Source organism: Vombatus ursinus, unplaced genomic scaffold (genome assembly GCF_900497805.2).
Source record: "Vombatus ursinus unplaced genomic scaffold, bare-nosed wombat genome assembly UNPS02015012.1, whole genome shotgun sequence".
In the NCBI taxonomy this organism is placed as follows: domain Eukaryota; kingdom Metazoa; phylum Chordata; class Mammalia; order Diprotodontia; family Vombatidae; genus Vombatus; species Vombatus ursinus.
In genome coordinates this window covers 1,743,705-1,764,869 of record NW_020954790.1, presented here as the reverse complement: position 1 = coordinate 1,764,869, position 21,165 = coordinate 1,743,705, and the positions used below count along the sequence as shown (strand labels likewise).

The following is a 21,165-nucleotide window of genomic DNA, read 5'->3' as shown; positions in this document are numbered from 1 at the left end:
TCCCCTCTTGACAAGGGATATCTTGTTTGGGAACTTCTGTGAATTATTTTCTCCCCCTCCAGGACTCTGGTAGAGGCAAGTAGACTACAAGAACTCTATTGCCCCCACCACCCCTTTTTTCTAGATGCTTATAGGCAAAAGGATAGGCCAATCTCCCTCTGTACCTTGAGATTTGCTTCCAAGATGTCTTTTAAACAACTGGAAAAGGCTCAGTCTCCAAGACTTTAAAAAGCAACATTTTGCCTGTCCTCTATATGATCTGGAGGACCATGAAAAAAATGATCTGATTTGTGCAGGGGATTTCTGACAAGGCTCTCTAAGGTTTTGGATCTCCCCATCATTATCTGTATCACCCTATCTGTCTCTGTTCTGTGTTTGCATCTCTGTGTGGTGAGAATGCGTATCTGTGTGTAATCTGACACCCTGTAAGGTTTAAAATGCAGCCAGCCAGTAAGAGTAGCATCCAAGGGCTGCAGCTAGACTTTGCTTGGAATGCCACTTTCTTTCTCTTCCCCTCTCCTTCACTCCCTGATTGCAGCAGCTTCAGAGGAGTGGGTGGATGGGAAAGAGAAAGAGAGAGAGAAATACTTTACTATTTAGTTTGTATGATTGGTAAAATGGGACTTTTAACCCAAAGTCCACCAAAGGGATAAATAGATAGAAAGAAAGGCAAGAAAATTTAAGCATGTAGTAATGAGAGGAGTATGGGTAAAAAGAAAGGCATAATCTATTTGCACGAACTTTGTGAACAGAGGGTTTGAGTATAATGGTTTGGAAACTTTTGGAAAAGTGTTGGTAAAAAAAAAATTCTCTCTCTCTCTCTACATTCCAACTCTGGCCAAGTTTTGAATGTGAAGGGAGAGACAAAAAAAGGGGGAACCTTTTCCACTCAGATCAAAGAGAGGCAGGTTGACTAGCATTTAACCTTCCTGCCTCACATAAAAGAGAAAAGTTTTTATGTATTGGAACATAACCAAAAGGTAATTGAATTCATTCTGGTCATATTTTAAGTGAAATGTGTCACTCCTAATTTGATGCTTAAGATAAGTCAGAATTTATTATACTATTTGGCACTAAGGCAAATTGGGAAAATGCATGGATCCAAAATTTGTAAACTGGGTGACATTAAGCAAGTTACCTCAGTTTACCTCACATGATTGAAAGGTGTCTAACACAATGGCTGGCAGAGGGCAGACACTATAAATGTAAACTATTATTCTTAGTTCCTTAATTAGATGTGAGAGGTATACAATGCCAATGGTGATGAGATGGCCAATTTTCTATGTATGGCAATTTGGAAATGCAACCCACAGAAGTGGAGTCACCTGATTGGTGAGGTGTTTGTTTCAAGTTTCAAGTATATAATATTGTTTTAAATTGGTAAACTTTAATATCAGTTATGTCAATAACTTCTCATAATTTGGATGTTATTAAAGTAGGAACTGGAAGAAACTAAAAGATGGTGGAGAATTGTGTAAAACTTCTGTTACTTTATCAGTCCTGCTAATCCTGTCTTATAATGTTTTATAACTGCCATTTAGAAAACCAGGTATTTCCACTTTTGCCTGTAGTTAAAGAGGAGGTTACAGCTAAAACAATTTGGCTATCACTTATGAAAGTTATGATTTTTAACTAAGTTATTTAGGGTTACTGTTTTTATGCTAAAACCTAAAGTTATTCATTTATTACTGTGTGTAGAAAGGAGGAGATTGGGTGAAAGCCTTATCCAGATCGGTTCTGCCCATTCACAATAGTCCTCCTTGTAGTATGGGGGTCAGCAGGTAGAGGCACCAGGATCAGCCCCTCCCTGGGGTGATAGCAATTCCCCTTATTTTGTAAACTTGCCAGGGTCCCTGGAAACCATCTGTGTGAGCAAGGTCATCTGCCTGAAAAAAGAACTCGTTTGAGTTATGGAGTTCCTAAACAATGACCTTGGCTTGCTGAGACGTTGCAAGTTTATGTACAATAGATAGAAATTATTTCTAATGATTGGCTTTTACATCAGGACAAGTTTAAATTTGAGAAGGAAAGATGTTAAGTGGAATCTCTTATGTATGTGAGTCCTGGTAAATTTTTATTGCTTATTGCAACTCCATGAGAATAGAATTAACTGTATCTGGCTCTAAGCTGTGATTAATGAAACTTGCTGTTTGAGGAAAAGGCTCTTGGGACTATAATTGATATTGTTTTGAGTTTGAATTTGGGTTTAGTTGTCTGCATTAAATCAGTATCTGAGAGAAATGGAACCAAGCATAAGCTGGATCCAGGGGACAATGGGTGGACATGGGCTGGTACCCACTGTTTGCTACCAACTATAGATGAATGGCCGGTAGTCTGAAAGACATAAATCTGACAAGCAAGTTCAATATGTGGGGCCCAAATACAGGGAGAATCAAAAGTGATGTCATAATGGGGGAAAACAAAGAAAGAAAGCAAGAGCCCCTTAGAATCATACAGGATTAGCTGCAGGTAGAAGTTTCCCAACCTGGGGTACAATAGTTATACAAATGAATTTGCCAGAGACCAATTTTTACTCCAATTATTACAAAAGACTTGGAAGGATACTTAAGTAATGATTAGGCAAAATACCCATTTTTCTTTAGTTACCTCCCTCTAAGAAAATTGATTGCACTGAAATTCTCTTCCCCAAACCAAACTGAAGAAGGTTCTGATTTAATTTCAGTAATTAATAGCAATACCCAATTACTAAGTTGTTTAGGATATAGAAAGAAATATAATTTTAGACTGAACAGCTCAGATCTTAAACACACAGTTTATTATAGTAGCTCAAATGTATTCCAGCTTTAGTCTGTGGGATAATGATTCACACGACTATGCAGGCAGGCAGATGACAAGCCCAGGTACTAATTTACCCAGTTGTTTGGGATATGGAATGATTACACATTCAAGTCAAAACAGCAAGATCTCACATACTTGCATTGTACTCATATCTTTTACCGAGCATTTGCTCTGATTATAGAAATTTACTATAAAAGGGGAAAGATTATACCAAGCATGACAGGATAAAACATCCTTAACTCTGTTTGAATTCAGATAATTCACAGTTTTACAACCATGCAATATCAATTCCACCTCATAGACTTGGGAATAGCCAGGTGGATAACATTCCTTTTCAAAGGAAAACAATGGGAAAATTGAGCCAAGAGGATCCCATCTTAGACTGAGGCTAAGATTATCTTTCCAGCTTTTCCACATGCAGACCTCCAACTGTATCACATTCTCTCTGAATAGCTTGTGGCATTTCTCTCAGATAGTGGATAATTGACTATTGATTATGGATAGATTATTATGATCCATCAGACAACTCAAAATAATATCGGTTACAGTATTAGGTGATCTAGGTGGGCTGAGGTGGGTCACTTGCCCTGGGTGGAGGCTCCAGTGATCTGGGCTGCTGAAATGTATGGGAAAATTCAGGGACTGAGTTGCTTTCAAAACCATAGTCTTTCCCTTTTAGAGATCCAGGTCCCATCATCCCATTAGGGGAGACATGTCAGCAGCTGTGTCCAAACAAGCTCTATACAGGTTAGTTTGGAGGTAGTCTGAGAGGGAAGGTTCTAGTAGTTTCAGGGACAAGGAAAAGTTTTGGTGTTTTTCTTTCAGAAGGTGAGACGTTAGCTAAGACTTGATGGAATTCAGGAGGCCGAGGTGAAAAAGGAGAACGTTCCTGGCATGGGGACCAGCCACTGGAAAAGCACAGAGTTCAGAGAAGGAGGGTCTTGGTTAAGGAAGCCAGTGTCCCTGGGTGAGAGAAAAGGAGGAGGAGGAGAGTGAGGTGTAGAAAAACTGGAAAAAGGATTGGGGCTGCTTATATGAACCTATTATGGGTCACTGTGTCTACCTTCTACATTTTCTTTTGATTTTGATTTGATGCTGTTAAAGAATTGTCAGGGTCCTTGTTAGCAACAGCCCAAATAAGGCAGCACAGTTTGTAACCAGGCAGGTACACTGACCCTTTTTATATTCGCTCAGAGGGTAACATACTCCATGTGGACCCCAGTGACCTTCTGTTCCACAGATGTCATATATAGCCATTTTGAAATGATTTGGCTTAAAATTTGGGGAGCAATGTTCAATCGTGATATTGGCTTGGAGTTCAGTTCCCATGTTTTGATTTTCTCTGGTTTAGGGATTAGGTCTACACTAGTCTTGGTACGATACCTTCCTACTTGGGGAATCATTTGTGAAGTACAGGTACTACCAGTGCTTTCCAAATTTGAGAGAATTCTCCTATGTATCTATCTGAACCTAGAGCTGTTTTTTCCTTTGGTTCTTTTACATTTAAATCTATTTCCTTTTCTGTGCTCAGGCTATACAAGTTCTCTATCGGGTATCCAGACAGTAGAGCATTTCCTGTTTTAGGAGGTGTTTCTCCATTTTTGTGCATGTTCTCAGTTTCTGTAGAATAAAACTGTGCATATTATGCTCTGATGATCCTTTCTATTTCTTCCAGTTTTGCTGTGATTTTACCTTTCTCATTGGTTATTTTATTGATTTGATTTTCTGCTCTCTTTTAATCAAATTACCTATGGGTTTTATTAATTTCATTACTAATTTGAGAATTCATTTTTGGTTTTATTTGCCATTTCTATTTTTTGTTTCCAATTTGTCTGTTTCCATTCTACTTTATGTATCTTCCCTTTTGTGCTTATTTTAGGTTAGTTTTTCTAATTTTTAAAGTATGTATTAAATGTATTAACCTTCTCTTTTTCTATATTCTTAATGCGTGATGGTAAGGATATGTTTTCCCTCTGAAGACTGCTTTAGCTGAATCCCAGATATTTTGACATGTTGTCACTTGTTATCATTTCATATATGATAACATGTATCATATCATATCATATGATATCATGATATCATATATGATAACAATGTTATCATTTGCTTTTTACAAAGTTATCATTTCTATGATTTGTTCTTTGACTCAGTTGTCCTTTACTGTCTTTGTTAAGTCTCTTTTTGGGTTTGTATCTTTTTGTCTGTGGTCCATGAACTAATTTCCATTCTTATTTCATTATGGAAAAATGTATTGATTATTTCTGTCTTTTTGTATTTGTTTCTAGTATCTCTGTGCCTTTAAGGTTAATTTTCATAGAAGTTCCATGTGTTGCAAAGAAATACGCATATTCCTTTGTTGTCCCATTTAGAAGATGCCATAAATCTTTTAACTCTGGTTTCTCCAGAAATTTGCTTATCTTTTCTGCTTTCATCTCATTCTACATTTCTTCCTTCTCATTTTTTCCTCTCAGGTTCTCATATAGATTTCCCTTTCTCTCTTCCCCTTCAACTAGTCCTGTGCAATAGTTTTAAATTTCACCCATTTTTCTTCCCCTTTCCAACAAGGATTTCTCTCTCTTTCTTCATTGTCCATCTCTTCTTTCTGTTTTACTTAGCTTATCATTTTCTGATTAATATACCCTATGGGTATAAAACATGTTCAGGAAAAACTAGTACCTCTGATTGATGACAGTCTGTTGAGAATACTACAGAAACATTCAGCCCATCTCTCCAGGATCATGTCTTTATCAGTAATCAATGTGGCAGTGAGTAGTTGAGATGCACCCTACATCTTTGAACCATAAATAGCCTCCAGAGCATCATAAAAGCACTTTCGATTGTTCTATAAGCGTAAAACTGAATTTCATCTGCCTTCTTACTGAGCTAAGCAGTCTGCATCTCTTTGAGCTTCACTTGTACTTTACTTTTAGTGGAGTCAAATGTTGCCTTCTTAGAGATGGATGAACTACCCTGCTGGTAAAACCTGTGGAGTTCCTGTTTTTCATTTAGCAGCTCCTGAATTTCCCCATCATTTTCATCAAACCAGTCTTGATATTGGTAAGAGTTCTGACCCAGATGAGTAAATATAGTGCTGTCCACCATATCTCTGAAAGCTGTCCATTCTTTTTCTGTTCCACTGTTGCCAATTGTGTGTTGACTCAACTTTCCCTCCAAGTTAGCAACAAACTGTACCTGCTAAGAGAAGTGCTCTAATCTGTTGACATTAAGTCTTCTGGTAGTCATCTTGCCTTAGGGCTACAGCTTTTGTTGGAAACAAATATTTAGTTTGAAGAGGATAAGTCTATGATCAGCCCAGCACTCTGCACCACACATTGCCTTTGTCACTCTCATGTCCTGTCTGTCTCTTCTCCTTACAATCACATAGTCTATTAAATGTTGATGTTTGCTGCAGGGTGCATCCACAAAGTTTTATTGTGTTTAGGTAAAAAGAAGAAAGTTTTGGTGATAAGAAGGTCATGAGATGCACAAGTCTTCAGTGGAAGTGACCATTCCTGCTGCTGTTTCCAGCACTACTCCCAAGGACTCTCTGCCATTAGTGTAAGCCTAGTCTAGCATTAAGTCACCCAGAATTATATCAGCTTGTCCTCTTTTACCACATTGATGATAAGGGTCTCTGGGTCTTCATCAAATTTTTCTCTGACCTCATCAGGGTCTGCCGTGGTGGGGGCATAAGTGCTAATGATGGTGGTGTGACATTTTCCTGCAAGTGGCAATCACATCGTCATGAGCCTGCTGCTCATTCCTTTTGGTGGACATACAAGTTTGTTGACTAAAGTAGTATTGATTGCAAAACCTACACCAAATTCCTGGTGTTCCCCTTCACTGAGGCCACTCTAGAAAAACATGTGTCCAGCTCCAACTTCAGTAAGCTGGCCTTCATTGCCAGCCTTGTTTCACTTAGGGCTGCTATTTGGTTGTGATACCTGCTTAATTCTCTTGCAACAAGAGCTGTTCATCCTTCAGGCCTACTGGATTTTGTGTTGTCCATAAGTGTGTGAAAATTCCATGTACTGATAGTGAGTGGAATCATCTTTGCAGAAGTTTTCATGCATTTTTTTTTGCATGTTTTTTAGCTGTAGGGTGGGATTCCTGCCTGCTGAGGTAATCAGGCCAGGGTTGGGTAAGTAAGCAATTTTTAGGTCACCTTTTCTGGTCCTTTCATCACAACAGGGGCAGCGAAGTACTTAAAAGACTACTCAGATACCCATGGGGCTGCCAAATCCCACTGCTGCTTCCAGTGAGAAGACAACCCTATGTCCTGGGCCACTATATGCAGGGTTGTAAGTATAGCTCCCAGTGTATTCTCACCTGCTGTTTTCTCACTTGCCTGTCATCACAGGACTTTGAGGTAGGTAAAAATGGTATGAGTGATGTCTTTTGACTCACTCACAAATTGGACTTCAGTGAGGCAGAGTTGCACAAAGTCATAGGCCTCACTCTCTCTTCCATAGATGTCACAGTCTAGTAGCAGGACAGAGTCAAGATGACTGATGATGCTTCTGTTCCACCTAAGGGGCAGCTGTGGGACAGAAGATGTCAGATGTGCTTTCAGAAACAATGCATCTAGACAGCTGACACTTACTAGCTGTGTGACCCTAGGCAAGTCATTTAACCCCATTGCTTAGCCAAAAAAAAAAAAGAAAGAAAGAAAAAAACAATGGGTCTGCATCCTGGCTTAGCAGCCTCTGTGTGTGTGTGTATGTGTGTCTGTGAGAGAGAGACCTTTGTGCCTCAGTTTCCTCATCTTCAAAATAGATATGGGGTTGGATGATGTGGTCTTCCCAGCTCTGACTCTCTGAGCCTGTGTTCATGGGTGTCTCCTCATTTCCACAATGAAAGGATTCGATCACACACACACACACACACACACACACACACACACACACACGTGACTACTGGTGATGGTTCAAGATGCAGTGGATGACCTTGGTGTCTTTGATGCCTAACCAAGCTCTAAGCATTCCACAGCACCTGCTGCAGCTGCCTTCATGGCCCTTGGAACAAATTGTTCTCATCTGCCCACTCCACCAGAGGAAGTCTTCACATGCTTGGGGTAGGCACCCCCTAACTCAACGAGGGGTCTGAGACCCCTTGGTTATCCTCCACCTGGTTTAGCCCACCTGCTGAAATGGTTTACGGGGGTGTGGCCACTGCACTTGCTACAGTTTCTTGGAGCCACAGATGAGAGTTGGATGAATCAAGAAGATACCCAAAGTGGAAAGCAGCTCTGAAACTCAGCAGCCCCCACACAGGAGGTACAACTCTTCCCTGAACACTCTACACCCCAATAAGATAGAGTCATTCTGATCCAATTACCTTTAATTCTTTTTCTTACAGTTCCTAATCATATTGCTTTAATGCCCAATTTTAAGTGTATTTTCCCTTAAAGTCTGGTCTCCTCATAGAGGTTCAAATGTCACAATTACAATAGGAGAACTCAGTCCAATCCAATCTGGATTTACAGTTACAAACAACATAGAGAATCGTATTTTCCCAGAAGCCATTTGCTGCCAGCTCCTCAAAGAACGGGGTCCAGCACTTTCAGTGAGTCTGGTGCCGTAGTTTTTTCCTCGCAGTCTTTCTCCTCCGAAAGAGGAGGGGGTGAGTCTGGGAGGAAGGGAGGGAGGGAGGTGGTGGAGGCACTGGAGAGGAGGAGCCCACAGAGGTGAGCAGCCTGGTGGGTGGTGGCTGAGGTGGAATTTGAGCCCTGGGGTGGAGTTTGGAGGCCTGGGAGGAGTTTAGAGCTGAATTGAGAGATCTTTGGACTGGAGAAGGACTGGGTGGTGCTCTTGGGAATAGGAAAACCCTCCCAGAATGGGCTGGCCAGAAGGAGGAAGTCTTTGAACTGAGACTGCTCTGCCTTCCCTGCAGCTCAATTCTCCTTCCTTTCTTCCTGTAGAGCTGAGGTCTCTCTGCCTTCCCTGCATCCAAGATCGCTCTGCCTTCCCTGCTGGGGCTGAGATGGCTCTGCCTTCCCCTGCATCTGAGATTGTTCTGTCTTTCCTGCTAGAGCTGAAATTGCTCTCCGTTCCCTGCATCTGAGATCAATCTGCCTTCTGGAAGTCAGCTCTGTGCTTACAGGTCCCAGGTAGGTCTAAGCTAGAACCCCACCATATTTCCTGGCTTCTGCTAGCTGCCCATGTCATTGGGGCTCATTCTCCTTTTCTGATCTTATGGTGAGTGTCCTCCAGGTCTGCCAGAAGCACACCTTCCTCCCAAGCCTGGCTACTGGATGAGCTCCCTGCCCCTAAATCTTTTCCAGACTCCCACTCACTTCACAAACTTCTTGTCTCAGCCTCCCCAGATATACTGTTGGATAACTCCTTTCCAAACTTCAGACTTTGCCCATAGGATTCTGGGGGTCCTGATTTCAGCCTTCCTATCAGGACCCAGGTTTCTTGTTTCCCTGTCCACTAATCTCTAACCTCTTGGTTAGAAATTCAGCTGTCTTGCCTTCAGACCCGGACCCTTTTGAAGATCCAAAAGTCCTGTCTTCTTGACCCCAATACCTGACCTTGGACATAGTTACCAAAGCTCTTTCCTTACCTGCACCCATGGCTCTGGGGCTGGTTCATTATCAGATCCCAGGCTTGTGGCTCTGTCTCCAGTTTCCCTTTAGGAATTCCAAGCCTAAGCTCTACCAGAGGGTCCCAGGAGTCCCCCCCCAGCTCCCAGTTAGATCTCAGGATACAGTCATCCTGCTTCCCCAGGCTCAGTGTCCACCTGGAGCCTTTCTGTCACTCTAGTGCTTAACCCTAACCTCACCTCCCTGCCATGAGCTATGTTAGAATGTCTTGCCTCCCAGACCCTATCCAGGCCTCCTGATTCCCTGCCTCGGGCCCACTGCCAGAGGGCTGAATCCCAGACTGGATTTTCTCTCCAAGTCTCACGCTCCCCCTGGTCATTCCCTGTTATCACCATTCAAGAGCCCTCCCCATCCTCAACCTTTCCTAGGTTCCCTCCTTCCTAGATCAAGCAGACAGTCTATTGTCTAGATTATGTGCACCTATGTCAGGGAGAGAGGATGCAGGGAGGGCAGAGGGCCAGTTGGAGGGAGAGCTCTGACTCGGGCCACTGAGGCTCTGACTGGGCTCATCCCATCTGGGATCCCAAGCTTCCTCTGCCTCTTGGTCCCTGTGGAACAATGGGGAAGTGAGGGAGCAGAAGAGGAGGAGTAAGAGAGGGAGGGAAGTAGTCTTCCTGTTCAGACCATCTTCATTTCCAAGCCTGACCCTCTCTGCCTTCTCCCTCCCTCTGTAGGTTGGAATCTCTCCCCTGAGGGCAGGGCCTAGGCCTTTGCAACTCCTATATGCCACCCTCTGTAAATCCCTGTAGGTCAGCCTTCTGCCTAGGAAGAGAAGAGAAGGACCTCTCCCCTTCTGGAATCCTTCTCCTTGCCCAGCTCAGTCTGCAGAGCACCAAGGCCTGGCCCAAGCAGGGAGCCTGGAGCCAGAGAGAATGGCCCCTGGGAGCCACAGCCCCCCACCCCAGGTGAGTGCAGTCTTGGGTTCACAGACTTGATCAGCATTGGATAATGAGACCATTTCCATAGACATAGAGGATGGTCTATGAAGCTTATAGACCATTTTTTAATTAATTTATTTTTAGTTTTAAACATTCACTTCCTTAAGATTGTGAGTTCTAAATTTTCTCCCCCTTCCCAAGACAGCATGCAATCTGATATAGGCTCTACATATACATTCATATTAAATATATTTTCACATTAGTCATGTTGTAAAGAAGAATTAGAACCAACGGGAGGAACCACAAGAAAGAAGAAACAAAACAAAACAACAGAAGAAAAGGAGAGCGGATAATATGCTTCCATCTACATTCGGACTCCAAAGTTCTTTCTCTGTATGTGGACAGCATTTTCCATTGTGACTCTTTTGGAGTTGTCTTAAATCTTTGCATTGCTGAGAAGAGCTAAGTCTATCAAAGTCGGTCATCACACAATGTTGCTGTTACTGTGTACAACGTTCTCCTGGTTCTGCTCACTGCACTCAGCATCAGCTCATGTAAGTCTTCCCAGGTTTTTCTGAAGTCTGCTTGTTGAAGTTTAGAGGTTTAGGGGTGATAGGATCCCAAAACATGGGTCCTGTCCAAATGATTTCGACCCAAGCCTTCTTTCAGCCAAAGATAAAGGTTTATTAAAGATCCACCATATTGGCCAGACTCTTAAGGAATTTGAACATTTTTGAGCTATTGTCTGAATTATAAACATCTGAGCTCTTGGCTAGACTCTTAAAGAATCTGAGCCCCTTAATGGAGACAAGATGGACCTTATATACAGAAAGACTACGTGAGTGATCTAGGGAAGATCTTGATGGGAGTGACTGGGAGGTCAAGAATGGGGTCTAGGCAGGGTCAAGGGTGGGAAGTAGCCAGGAGCCATCTGGAGGTAATAGACAATGGAGGGCTGGGCTAGGTTAAGGGTAACAGAATTGAGAGATCTTTGGTGATTGTGAAAGGCTAGTTGATAGGATTATAGCCTCAGGAGAACTACAGACTTCTTTGATCAAGTAGGAGAGTTCAAGGAGAGTCTTTAGACAAATGGAATGCATATTTTTTGGGGGATGAGGGGTTAAGGTCTTAGCTTAGGCCTGTACCCCATCAAGCCTGTTCATCATTTCTTACAGAACAATAGTATTCCATTATATTCATATACCACAACTTGTTCAGTCATTCTCCAATTGATGGGCATCCCCTCAATTTCCAGTTCTTGGCCATCACAAAAAGAGCTGCCATAAATATTTTTGTACATATAGGTCTTTTTCCCTTTTTTATGGTCTCTTTGGGATACAGATCTAGAAGTGCTATTGCTGGGTCAAAGGGTATGCACAGTTTTATAGCTGTTTGAGCATAGTTCTTATGGACCATTTCTTTTCAAAAATAGGCATGAAATTGAATAAGGTAGTAACAGCACTGCCCTGCTCTCTGCTATTCTGTGTTGCCTGGGACAGAGACCACTACTCAAATTCAAAACAAAGACTTAGTTACCTTGAAAGCAGAAAGGAGTTAATTGCTTTCTCATGAGAAAGGAAACCACCCCTGCTCACCCTAATGGCGAGGGCCAGGGAGAAGGCATACCTGTACTCATCAGTATTATGGTATCGGTACAAGATGGTTACAGAAAGCAAGGCTTATTTATATCCTAACCCTGAGTTCCTCCTCCCTAACCCCCTTCCCCTTTATCCCATTGACTGGGCTTCAGGGGGCACAATCTATTCATGGAAATCTTCCCCAGCAACAGAGTACACAAGTTTGCCTGAGACAAAAAAAGGTGGGAAGTCTTGCAAGGGTTTTAGGTTGGGGGTAAGGCTATTCTATTCTTTCTGCTACAGTGCTTAAAAACAGGGTCTGAGGGGGTTTTGACAAGGTCAGAGGGGAGTGTTTCAACAATACAATTAAATTTCTTGAGGCCTTCTACAACAGGTGCCTCCAATTTCTCTCCTCCTACTCTTCTTACTATCTGGCTTCTAACCTTATCTCTCTCCAAATGATCAGTGATTTCCTAATTGCTGCCCTTTGTAAGAACTATTAACAAGAACTATTAACCCACTGAGGAGGCTTCACATCTGAGATCATCATCTCTCACTGATTCACTGGCACTCTGGCACATGGAACACTGACTCCTCCCTCCCCTGCTTATTTTGAAGTTCTCCCTCATTAGACTGGGTCAGGCAAGTTTCCCCAGTCTCCCTGAATCCCTCCCCTTTACCCTTTCTTGGGTCCCATCAGTAAACATTTGTTATTTTTGTTTTTATTCACATCTGACTCTTTGACCACATTTGAGTTGTTCTTGGCAGAGAGCCTGGAATGGTTTCCTTCTCCAGCTCATTTTAGAGATGAGAGAAGTGAGATAAACAGGGTGAAGCCTGACTTGCCCAGGGTCACTCTGCTAGTGTCTGAGGCAAGATTCAAGTTCAGATCTTTCTGAGTCCAGGGCCAGCACCCTATCCACAGTGCCACTTAGCTGCCCCAACATGTCAGCGGCTTTGTCCAAACAAGCTCTGCACAGTATCAAATGGAGTTAATTCTGAGAGGCAAGGCTCTAACAATTTTGGCGACCAGGAAAATAATATTTTCAGAAAGTGAAATTTTAGCTGAGACTTGAAGGAAGTCTGTAGGTCAGGATGGAGAACTTCCCAATCATGGTAGACAGCCATTGCAAAGCCTCAGAGTCAGGAGATGGAGGGTCTTGATCCAGAATCATCCACAAGGCCAGTGCCTCTGGGTCAGAAAGGAGGAGGGGGAGGAGGGGAGTGAGGTGTAGGAAGACTGGATAGGTTATATGTACCTACTATGCACCACCTTATTCAGTTCATACATTTTCTCTCATTTGATCCTGTTGAAAAATTGTCAAGGTTGTTGCTCATTTCATACAGCACAATAGTATCCCATCACAATCATACACAGCAACTTGCTCAGTCATTCCCCAACTGATGAGCATCCCCTCAAGCTCCACTTCTTTGCCACCTCTAGAAAGGTTACTATACATATTTTCTACATGTAGGTCCTTTTCCTTTTTGTTTTTTTTCTGTTTCAGACACAGACCTACTAGTGGTATTGCTAGGTCAAGGGATATGCATGGTTTTATAAGTCCTTTGTGCATGGTTCAGTTTACAACTTCACCAACATCAATTTCCCACATCCCCTCCAACATTTGTCATTATCATTTTTTGTCCTATTAGCCAATCTAAAAGGTTTGAGGTGGCATCACAGAATTGTTTTAATTTGCATTTTTCCAATCAAAAGTGATTTAGAGCATTTGTTCATATGGCTATAGATAGCTTTGATTACTTCATCTAAAAACTGACTCTTCACTTTTTTTTATCATTTGGGCAATGGCTCTTATTTTTACAAATTTGATTCATATCTCTATCTATTTGAGAGATGAGGCCTTTTTCAGAGAAACTTGCTTCTAAAGTTATTTTTTTTTACAGTTATGTTTGCTAACTGTATTTCCCTCCATCTTATTTCCCCCTGTTTATTCTATGCTCTCTCTCCTTTCACCCTGACCCTCCTCAAAACTATTTTGCTTCTGACTACAGGCTCCCCCTCTCAACCTGCCCTCCCTCACATACCCCTCTCTTCTCTTAACCCTTTCCTCTCCTACTTTCCTGTAGGGTAAGATAAATCTCTATACATAAGTGAGTCTGTATGTTATTCCCTTTTTGAGCCAATTCTGATTAGAATAAACTTCAAGTCTTCCCTGTCTCATTCCCCATCTTCCCTTCTACTCTAAAACATCTTTCATGCCTCTTTTATGTGAGATAATTTACCCCATTCTACCCCTCCCTTTCCCTTTCTCCAAATACATTCCCTTTTCTCATCTGTTAATTTGTCCCATCATATTCAACTCACACCTGTGCCCTCTGCCTACGTACTCCTTCTAAATGCCCCCATAATGAGAAAGTTCTTAGGATTTCCAAGTATCATCTTCTCATGTAGGAATGTAAACAGTTTAACCTTCAAAATAAAAAGTGCAAATAAAAAAAAACAAAATAAAACGTCTAAGGAAGCAAAGAAAAGATAGGACAGTACTCAACACAATGCCTAGAATTTATTGTATAAGCTTTCTTCAAATGGAAATTTATTGCTGCATATTTTGAACCCTCTCTCATGTCCTGCTGTACACATGGCAATGTTTTTTTTTGTATTATTTTAATTTTAGTATTTGTTTGTTTATTTTTTCTTTTCTTACTTTTGTTTAAGATTTTTAAATTTACAATTAAAAATAGTTTATCCTAACTGAATCCCTTATGAAATTTCTCCTTCCTGTTTATCTTTTTATGTTTCCCTTGAATTCTGTATTTAAAAATCAGATTTTGTATTCAGCTCTAGTCTTTTCATAAGGAATGCTTGAAAGTCCTCTATTTCCTTGAATATCTATTTTTTTCCCCTGAAGAATTCACTCACTATTGCTGGGTAGGTGATTTGTGCTTGTAATCCTAGTTCCTTTGCCCTCCAGAACATCACATCCCAAGCCCTTTGATCCTTTAACGTAGAAACTGCTAAATCTTGTGTTATCCTGGCTATGACTCCATGCCTGTCTGAATTTTTTTTTTTTTTTTTGGCTGCTTGCAATATTTTCTCCTTGACCTCAAACTCTGGAATTTGGCTATAATATTCCTGGGAGTTTTCATTTTGGGATCTCTTTCAGGAGTTCATTAACAGATTCATTCAATTTCTATTTTACCTTTGGTTTCTAGGATATCATGGTAGTTTTCCTTGATAATTTCTTGAAAGATGATATCTAGGCTCTTTTTTTTACTGTAGCTTTTAGGAAATAGAATAATTTTTAAATTTATCTCTCCTGGATCCATTTTCCAAGTAAGTTGTTTTTCCAAAGAGATGTTTCAAGTTTTCTTTTATTTTTTTCTTTTTTAAAAAATTTGTTTTATTTCTTGATCTCTCATAGGGTCAGTAGCTTCCACTTGCACAATTCTAATTTTTAAGGAATTATTTTCTTCAGTGAGCTTTTGAACCTCTTTTTCCATTTGGCCAATTATACTTTTTAAGGAGCTCTTTTCTTCAGTGAATTTTTGTGCCTCTTTTACCATTTGTCCTATTCTGTTCTTTAAGGTGTTATTTTCCTCAGTATTTTTTTTTGTGCCTCCATTACCAAGCCGTTGACTCTTTTTTCATTGCTTTCTTGCATCTCTCATTTCTCTTCCCAGTTTTTCTTCTATTTCTCTTAATTGATTTTATCAATTCTTTTTCAGCTCTTCCATGACCTGAGATCATTTCATATTTTTCCTTGAGGCTTTGCATGTAGGAGTTTTGACTTTGTTGTCTCCTTCTGAGTGTGTGCTTTGATCTTCCTTGTCACCATAGTAACTTTCTATAGTCAGAATATTTTCCATTGTTGTCTCATTTTCTCCAGCCTATTTCTTGCCTTCTAACTCTTTGCTAAAGCGGGGCTCTGCTTTCAGAGTGGAGGGTGCACTGTAAGTTTTCAGTTCTGCCAAAGTGGTATGAGCTAAGGAGGGGTGTGTTTATTACTCTCCTGGCCTGTGCTCTAGTCTATGAGCCACCACAAGCACTCTTTTCTGCCCTGGAATTGTGAGCCAAGCACAAAAAAAGCCAAAAGCTCTGCTGTGCTAGTGCTCCTCCTCACCCTGAGATTGCTGCCCAAGACTGGGACCCAGATTCAAGTAAAGGCAAAGCAATAGAGTCCTGCCCTTGGTGCCAGCAAAGGGAACCATGTAATCGCCTTCTAACCAATTGTGTGACCCCTTTACCAAGTGTGGGCTGAGAGGTCCAGAAGCTGCCACAGCCACCATTGTTTTTTTACTGGGGTTCATTCTGGACTGGTGCAGCCTGCAATAGACTATGCTCCCTTCTCATTCAGGTGCAACACACCTTTCCCCATCTCACCTTCAAAGCAAGGCCTTCTTTCTTTCTCCACCTTTCCCCTCCTCCTTGCGTGAGGTGTTTGTGACCCCCAAAATAATCAAATCAGAGACTTTTTCTTAAGAAAGGCAAAAAGGAGTTTTATTGCTTTCTCATGAGAAAGGACACACCCAGCATTCGCTCAAGATGGCTTCAGCCGGGGTGTGTGTCTGAGTGTCTTGTAAAGCAGAATATATAGACCCTATCCGAAATGTCCCCACCCTAACCCCCTTCCCCTCAACCCATTGGCTGGGTATATTAGGGGCACAATCTATTTGAGGAATTCTAACTTTTATGGAAGGAAGTTCGAAACAAGTTAGAGGGGAGTGGTCTCTTTGTACAACCAGAACACCCTGTTTAGCCACATGGAACATCCAGTTTAGCCAGAATGTGCTGCAAGGCATCTGGGTGCAGTCTTGCAACAGTCATAAGTATGAAAAGTAACTGAGGTTGGGGTCAGTTCATTCCCCTGAGGGGGCTTCACCCTATATTATCCCATTCACTCCCTTATCTTGTTTACATATTTGTGTAAACCAATAAACCAAGAAATCAATTAATCAATAACCTAATCTCCCCCTGTCCCCTTTTCTTACCAATTCTGTGGGAACCAAACTGTTAGCATTCCTCACATCCTCACCCTCTCTTCTGTATGCTTTTCTCTTTTTGACACCATAGAGATCACCTTCTCCATCCTTATTCTCCTTGACTTCTCCCCAGCCTTTGACAGTGTTGATCACTCTCTTCTCTCTAGGTTTTTAGGACACCACTCTCCAAGTTTTCCTCCTCTCTGTCCAACTATTTCTTCTCCGTCTTTTCTGGATCTTCCCGAGATCAAACCCTTTAACCAACTGTCCCTTGGGGCTCTGTCCTTGGTCCTTTTCTCTTATGGTCAAACTGTTTACTTATTATATATGTGGAAGTGTTATCAGTATTCTTAAAACTGTCATTATTACTAAGGTAGTTTGAAAGAAAGGTTGTGACTGAGTTGTGTATGATGGGGAGATTCTAAAAAACAAAATTGGATACAATAAGGCAAATAGGAGAAATTATATTTGTCCAAAGAATTTTGAATGCAGTCCGGAGTGGACCAGTCTCTAACCTGTAAATGGCTGGAGCTGAAACAGAGCAGCCAGAGGCAGGTGTTTCAGGAATTAAGGAGTCATTTAATTAGTTTCAGAGTGAGGAACACACTTGCTGGTGGAAGTTCTCCTGAGTAGGAGGGCTTAACATGTTGGGGTACAGACAGTGCTTACATACATAATGAACCACAAGTGGGCTGGACTATGACATAATCATTCTTGAGTTACTGTGTCCTTGGGTCCTGTGGGAACAATTCTTCTCTGAAGTCTTGGGGGTTGTGATTATTCTGCAGGGTACAGAATGAGAGTTCTGTGAGGGGAACAGGAGTACAAGGAACAGGGAGTGTGACCATGTCAGAGACATGATGGATGTTGACTTTCACATCCCTGGGAAATAGGGGGAGTGAACACCTGGTGCAGTACACTTTGCCAGAGGGTGAGATCATCCAGAGTACAAAGGATTATTGTTATGCCAAGCTCAGGGCACAGCCTGCTTACTGGGCCTTAGCTCTAGGAAACTGTATCTCCAAAATATTTGAACATTTCCCCCTTTCAGCCAAAGGGAGAGGGTCTGAAAGAACCCCTACCTTTATGGTCAATAAAGGAGAGGCAGGTATATACCACAGGATATTGCCCAGGGGGTTAGTTCCATGAGGGGACCTATCAGGGAAGTATGTCCCACATAATTTACTGCTAGCCATTGTTTAAAAAGTTGGGGTGTGGGTGTGAAGAATGTCAGAGTGAGAAGGTGTCAACACATGCTTGAATTAGGGCCTTGGTGATTGGGCACACAGCAAAAGGGGAGAGGAAAAAAATCTAGGACAATAGACTCCACCCTTGCCCAGAATCTTGGATCAGCTGTCTCATCTGGATGTTGGCTGCTTCTTGTTCCATCCACTCAGGAGTGCAGGCTTTCATTAGATGATCCAGTTTTCTAGCCACAGAAGACTAGGTTTAAACAATGCAATAGTTTTCCTCTCACTTCCCATAATTGTATAATTACTTTAAGTCAGATACAGACCAAATTACTTAGAGGGCTTACAATGGACTAGTTCTGAGAGGGAGTTTTACATGTCTCCAAGGTAACCAAGAAAACTTAAATATTCTCATCTTTATTCTCAAGACAACTCTAAAAGGGGTTTTGCTTCCCTGATTCTAAATCTAGAGGTTCCTAGATAATTCTGACTTAATATAGTTTAGCACAATCACTTAAATTTGGTTCTCCATTTTTGAAACTTCAGAGAATTTCAGTTTGCTGTTTATCATTTGCTGTTTCTATCCTTACCTATGTCCTGTAACTGATATAAGAATCTTTTGAAAATTTATGAGTGTCTAACTTTAAATGAACTCTTCAGTCCTTTAAGATAATCGGCCAGAGGGGCAGCTAGATGGTGCAGTGGATAGAGCACTGGCCCTGGAATCAGGAGGACCTAAGTTCAAATCCAGCCTCAGACACTTGACATTTATTAGCTGTGTGACCCTGAGCAAGTCACTTAATCCCATTGCTTAGCGGGGGGGCGGGAGATTATAAGACAGATACTTTTTAAAAAATGGAAAATAACTTAGCTTTCTGTACCATTTTCCATACCATTTTTGTGTAAAATCCAATTAATCCTTAATTAATAAATCCTTAATCCAATTTTGAGAACTTATTATCAAAACATATTACTAAACTTAAAATTAAAATTCAAAGCCTGAATTTCCATGATAGGTAAATGTTGGAAGTCAATCATATATATCTGTACATAGTTCTTTAGTTCCTATTGGTTTCTCAAAATTTACTGTTCCATTTAATTAAGAAAAAGCTCAATCATGTATAATAACATCCAGATTAAAAAGTGTTTTATCTAAAAGCATTTCTGTTACTATGGTTTCTCAAATTTTACAATATAAGAGAACTTTAGAAATGCAATACAATTTAGAAATATAATAATAACAAAAACAATAAACTTCAGATGATATCAGTTACATTTCCAAATTATCACATATAAAAATCATTGATCTTATTACCTTTGGCATTTTAAAACTACTTTAAAGTTATCAAGCATAGAACAATTACATTAAATTAAAGAAATAATAATAATGTAGTACTTGGTAAGCATTTTATAATCATTATATCATTTTGATCTCACAACAACCACCATTATTATTTTTCTCTTCACAAATCAAGAAATTGGGGTGAACAGAGATAAGACATCTTGCCTAAAACTGCACAGGTAATAAGTTTCTGCAACTGGAACAGAGCAGGGTGGACTCAAGAGGGGCAGAGGCTGGCTGTCTCCCCTATCCTGTACGTCCATGCTAGGTGTTGCCAAGGGCACCAGAACCCTCCCAGGCAGCAGCTTATTGCGAACTGCTGAGGGCTGGCCCTGTCCCGGAGACACTGAATAACTGAGCTCGGGTGAGGGGAGGGGTCCTAGGGTGGCAGAGGGCACTGCCTGGGGCCTGGGGTGGCTGGTGCCAGGACCTTCCCATTGGTGGTAGTTCCATGTTGCAGGACAAAGTGAATGCTGGCTGTGAGGCCTGAGCCCACCCCACAAACAGTTGCAGGTGCTGCTGGGGCTGGGGCCACTTGCAGCTGCTAGGACAGGGTGGGCAGCATGTCTAGGGGCATAGGACTTTTGGGGCCACTGCCAGTGTGGGTCCCCCACTGCAGCTGCTACTCCCCCTCCACCAGGTGGGGCAGAATGTTTCCCCCAATTCTCCAGCATTCTCTTTCCCTAATGCCTGCATATGGGAATCTAATCTGGGATGAGAAGGGTTAACAGGATAAAAGAGTGGGTCTCTGAACTGGGGAGGAGGGTTAAGAAGAGGGTGAACTAAGGTGCAAACCATTTACCTATTTTTTTTCTCCACTCTCTCCAGTCTGCCATTGCTGCCAAAACTAGCTTTCCTTCATTGCCCTAGAACAATGAAACTATTCATCTTGCCAATTACTTTTTAAAACTTTTTAAACCTTTTATTAGATTTAATCCTGATTTTTCCTTAAAACAAATTCTACAGAGTGATACTCCAAAACTTACTGAAATGTTTCAGAAATTACCCCAATGTCTCAGGAGTTCTCTCCTGCAATCTTAAAATGACTAATTGCCAAACACCTGAATGATTAATCTCAAAATCTTCAGAATCTGCTAAGATGTTTTTAGCAGTTCTACATCTTCAATTATCTAACTTTATCTCTGTAGTTCCAACTTGGCCAGTGCTGTAACAACAGGGGAAAACAGTGTCTTACAGGCTTTTGCTCTTTTCTCATAACCTAATCTCCTGCAGAGAGCATAAAGTGAGACAAGTCCTTCCTATTTACTGGGGCAAGAGCTTCAGCTATGAAAGTTTATTAATCTTCCCAGTGTTTTCTCTAACTATAGCCTTTGAAGTTTTTCTGGCTGGCTGCATTTTAAATCTTTCAGGGTAACAGAATCTAGTTCACAATACAAACATTCTGCATCTTATTCATTTTTTTTTTTTAGCGAGGCAGTGGGGGTTAAGGGACTTGTCCAGGGTCACACAGCGAGTAAGTGTCAAGTGTCTGAGACCAGATTTGAACTCAGGTCCTCCTGACTCCAAGGCCAGAGCTTTATCCACTGTGCCACCTAGCTGCCCAACATTCTGCATCTTAAAAAGACACACAGATACAGACAAAATAATAAGACATATACAAAGCATGCAATTAAAATTCTAATTGCAACAGATTCCAGAAGCACACAAACCAGAGACATAAGCAATTAAACAGACCTGATGCTTTCTCAGATACAAATTTACCAGATGCATGCAAAACAAAACAAAACAAAACCCAAAGGCATGCAATTAAGTCAATTAGCCCATGTGCAAAAAAGGTCTTACCAGAGCAGTTTGGGACAAATCACTGTGT

General features: G+C 41.3%; 1 protein-coding gene across 2 annotated transcripts in view; it reads left to right on the top strand.

Moving 5' to 3' along the window:
• Window positions 1-8,679: 8,679 nt before the first annotated feature.
• The window catches only part of LOC114030780 (zinc finger protein 250-like), a 33,421-nt gene continuing 20,935 nt past the window's right edge, over window positions 8,680-21,165 (top strand). For both annotated transcript variants that reach the window (XM_027845679.1, XM_027845678.1), the window contains exons 1-2: window positions 8,680-8,908; window positions 10,156-10,311. In XM_027845679.1, coding sequence (XP_027701480.1) covers window positions 10,279-10,311 — 33 coding nt within the window. In that variant the 5' untranslated portion in view covers window positions 8,680-8,908; window positions 10,156-10,278. The remainder of the gene's footprint in view (window positions 8,909-10,155; window positions 10,312-21,165) is intronic.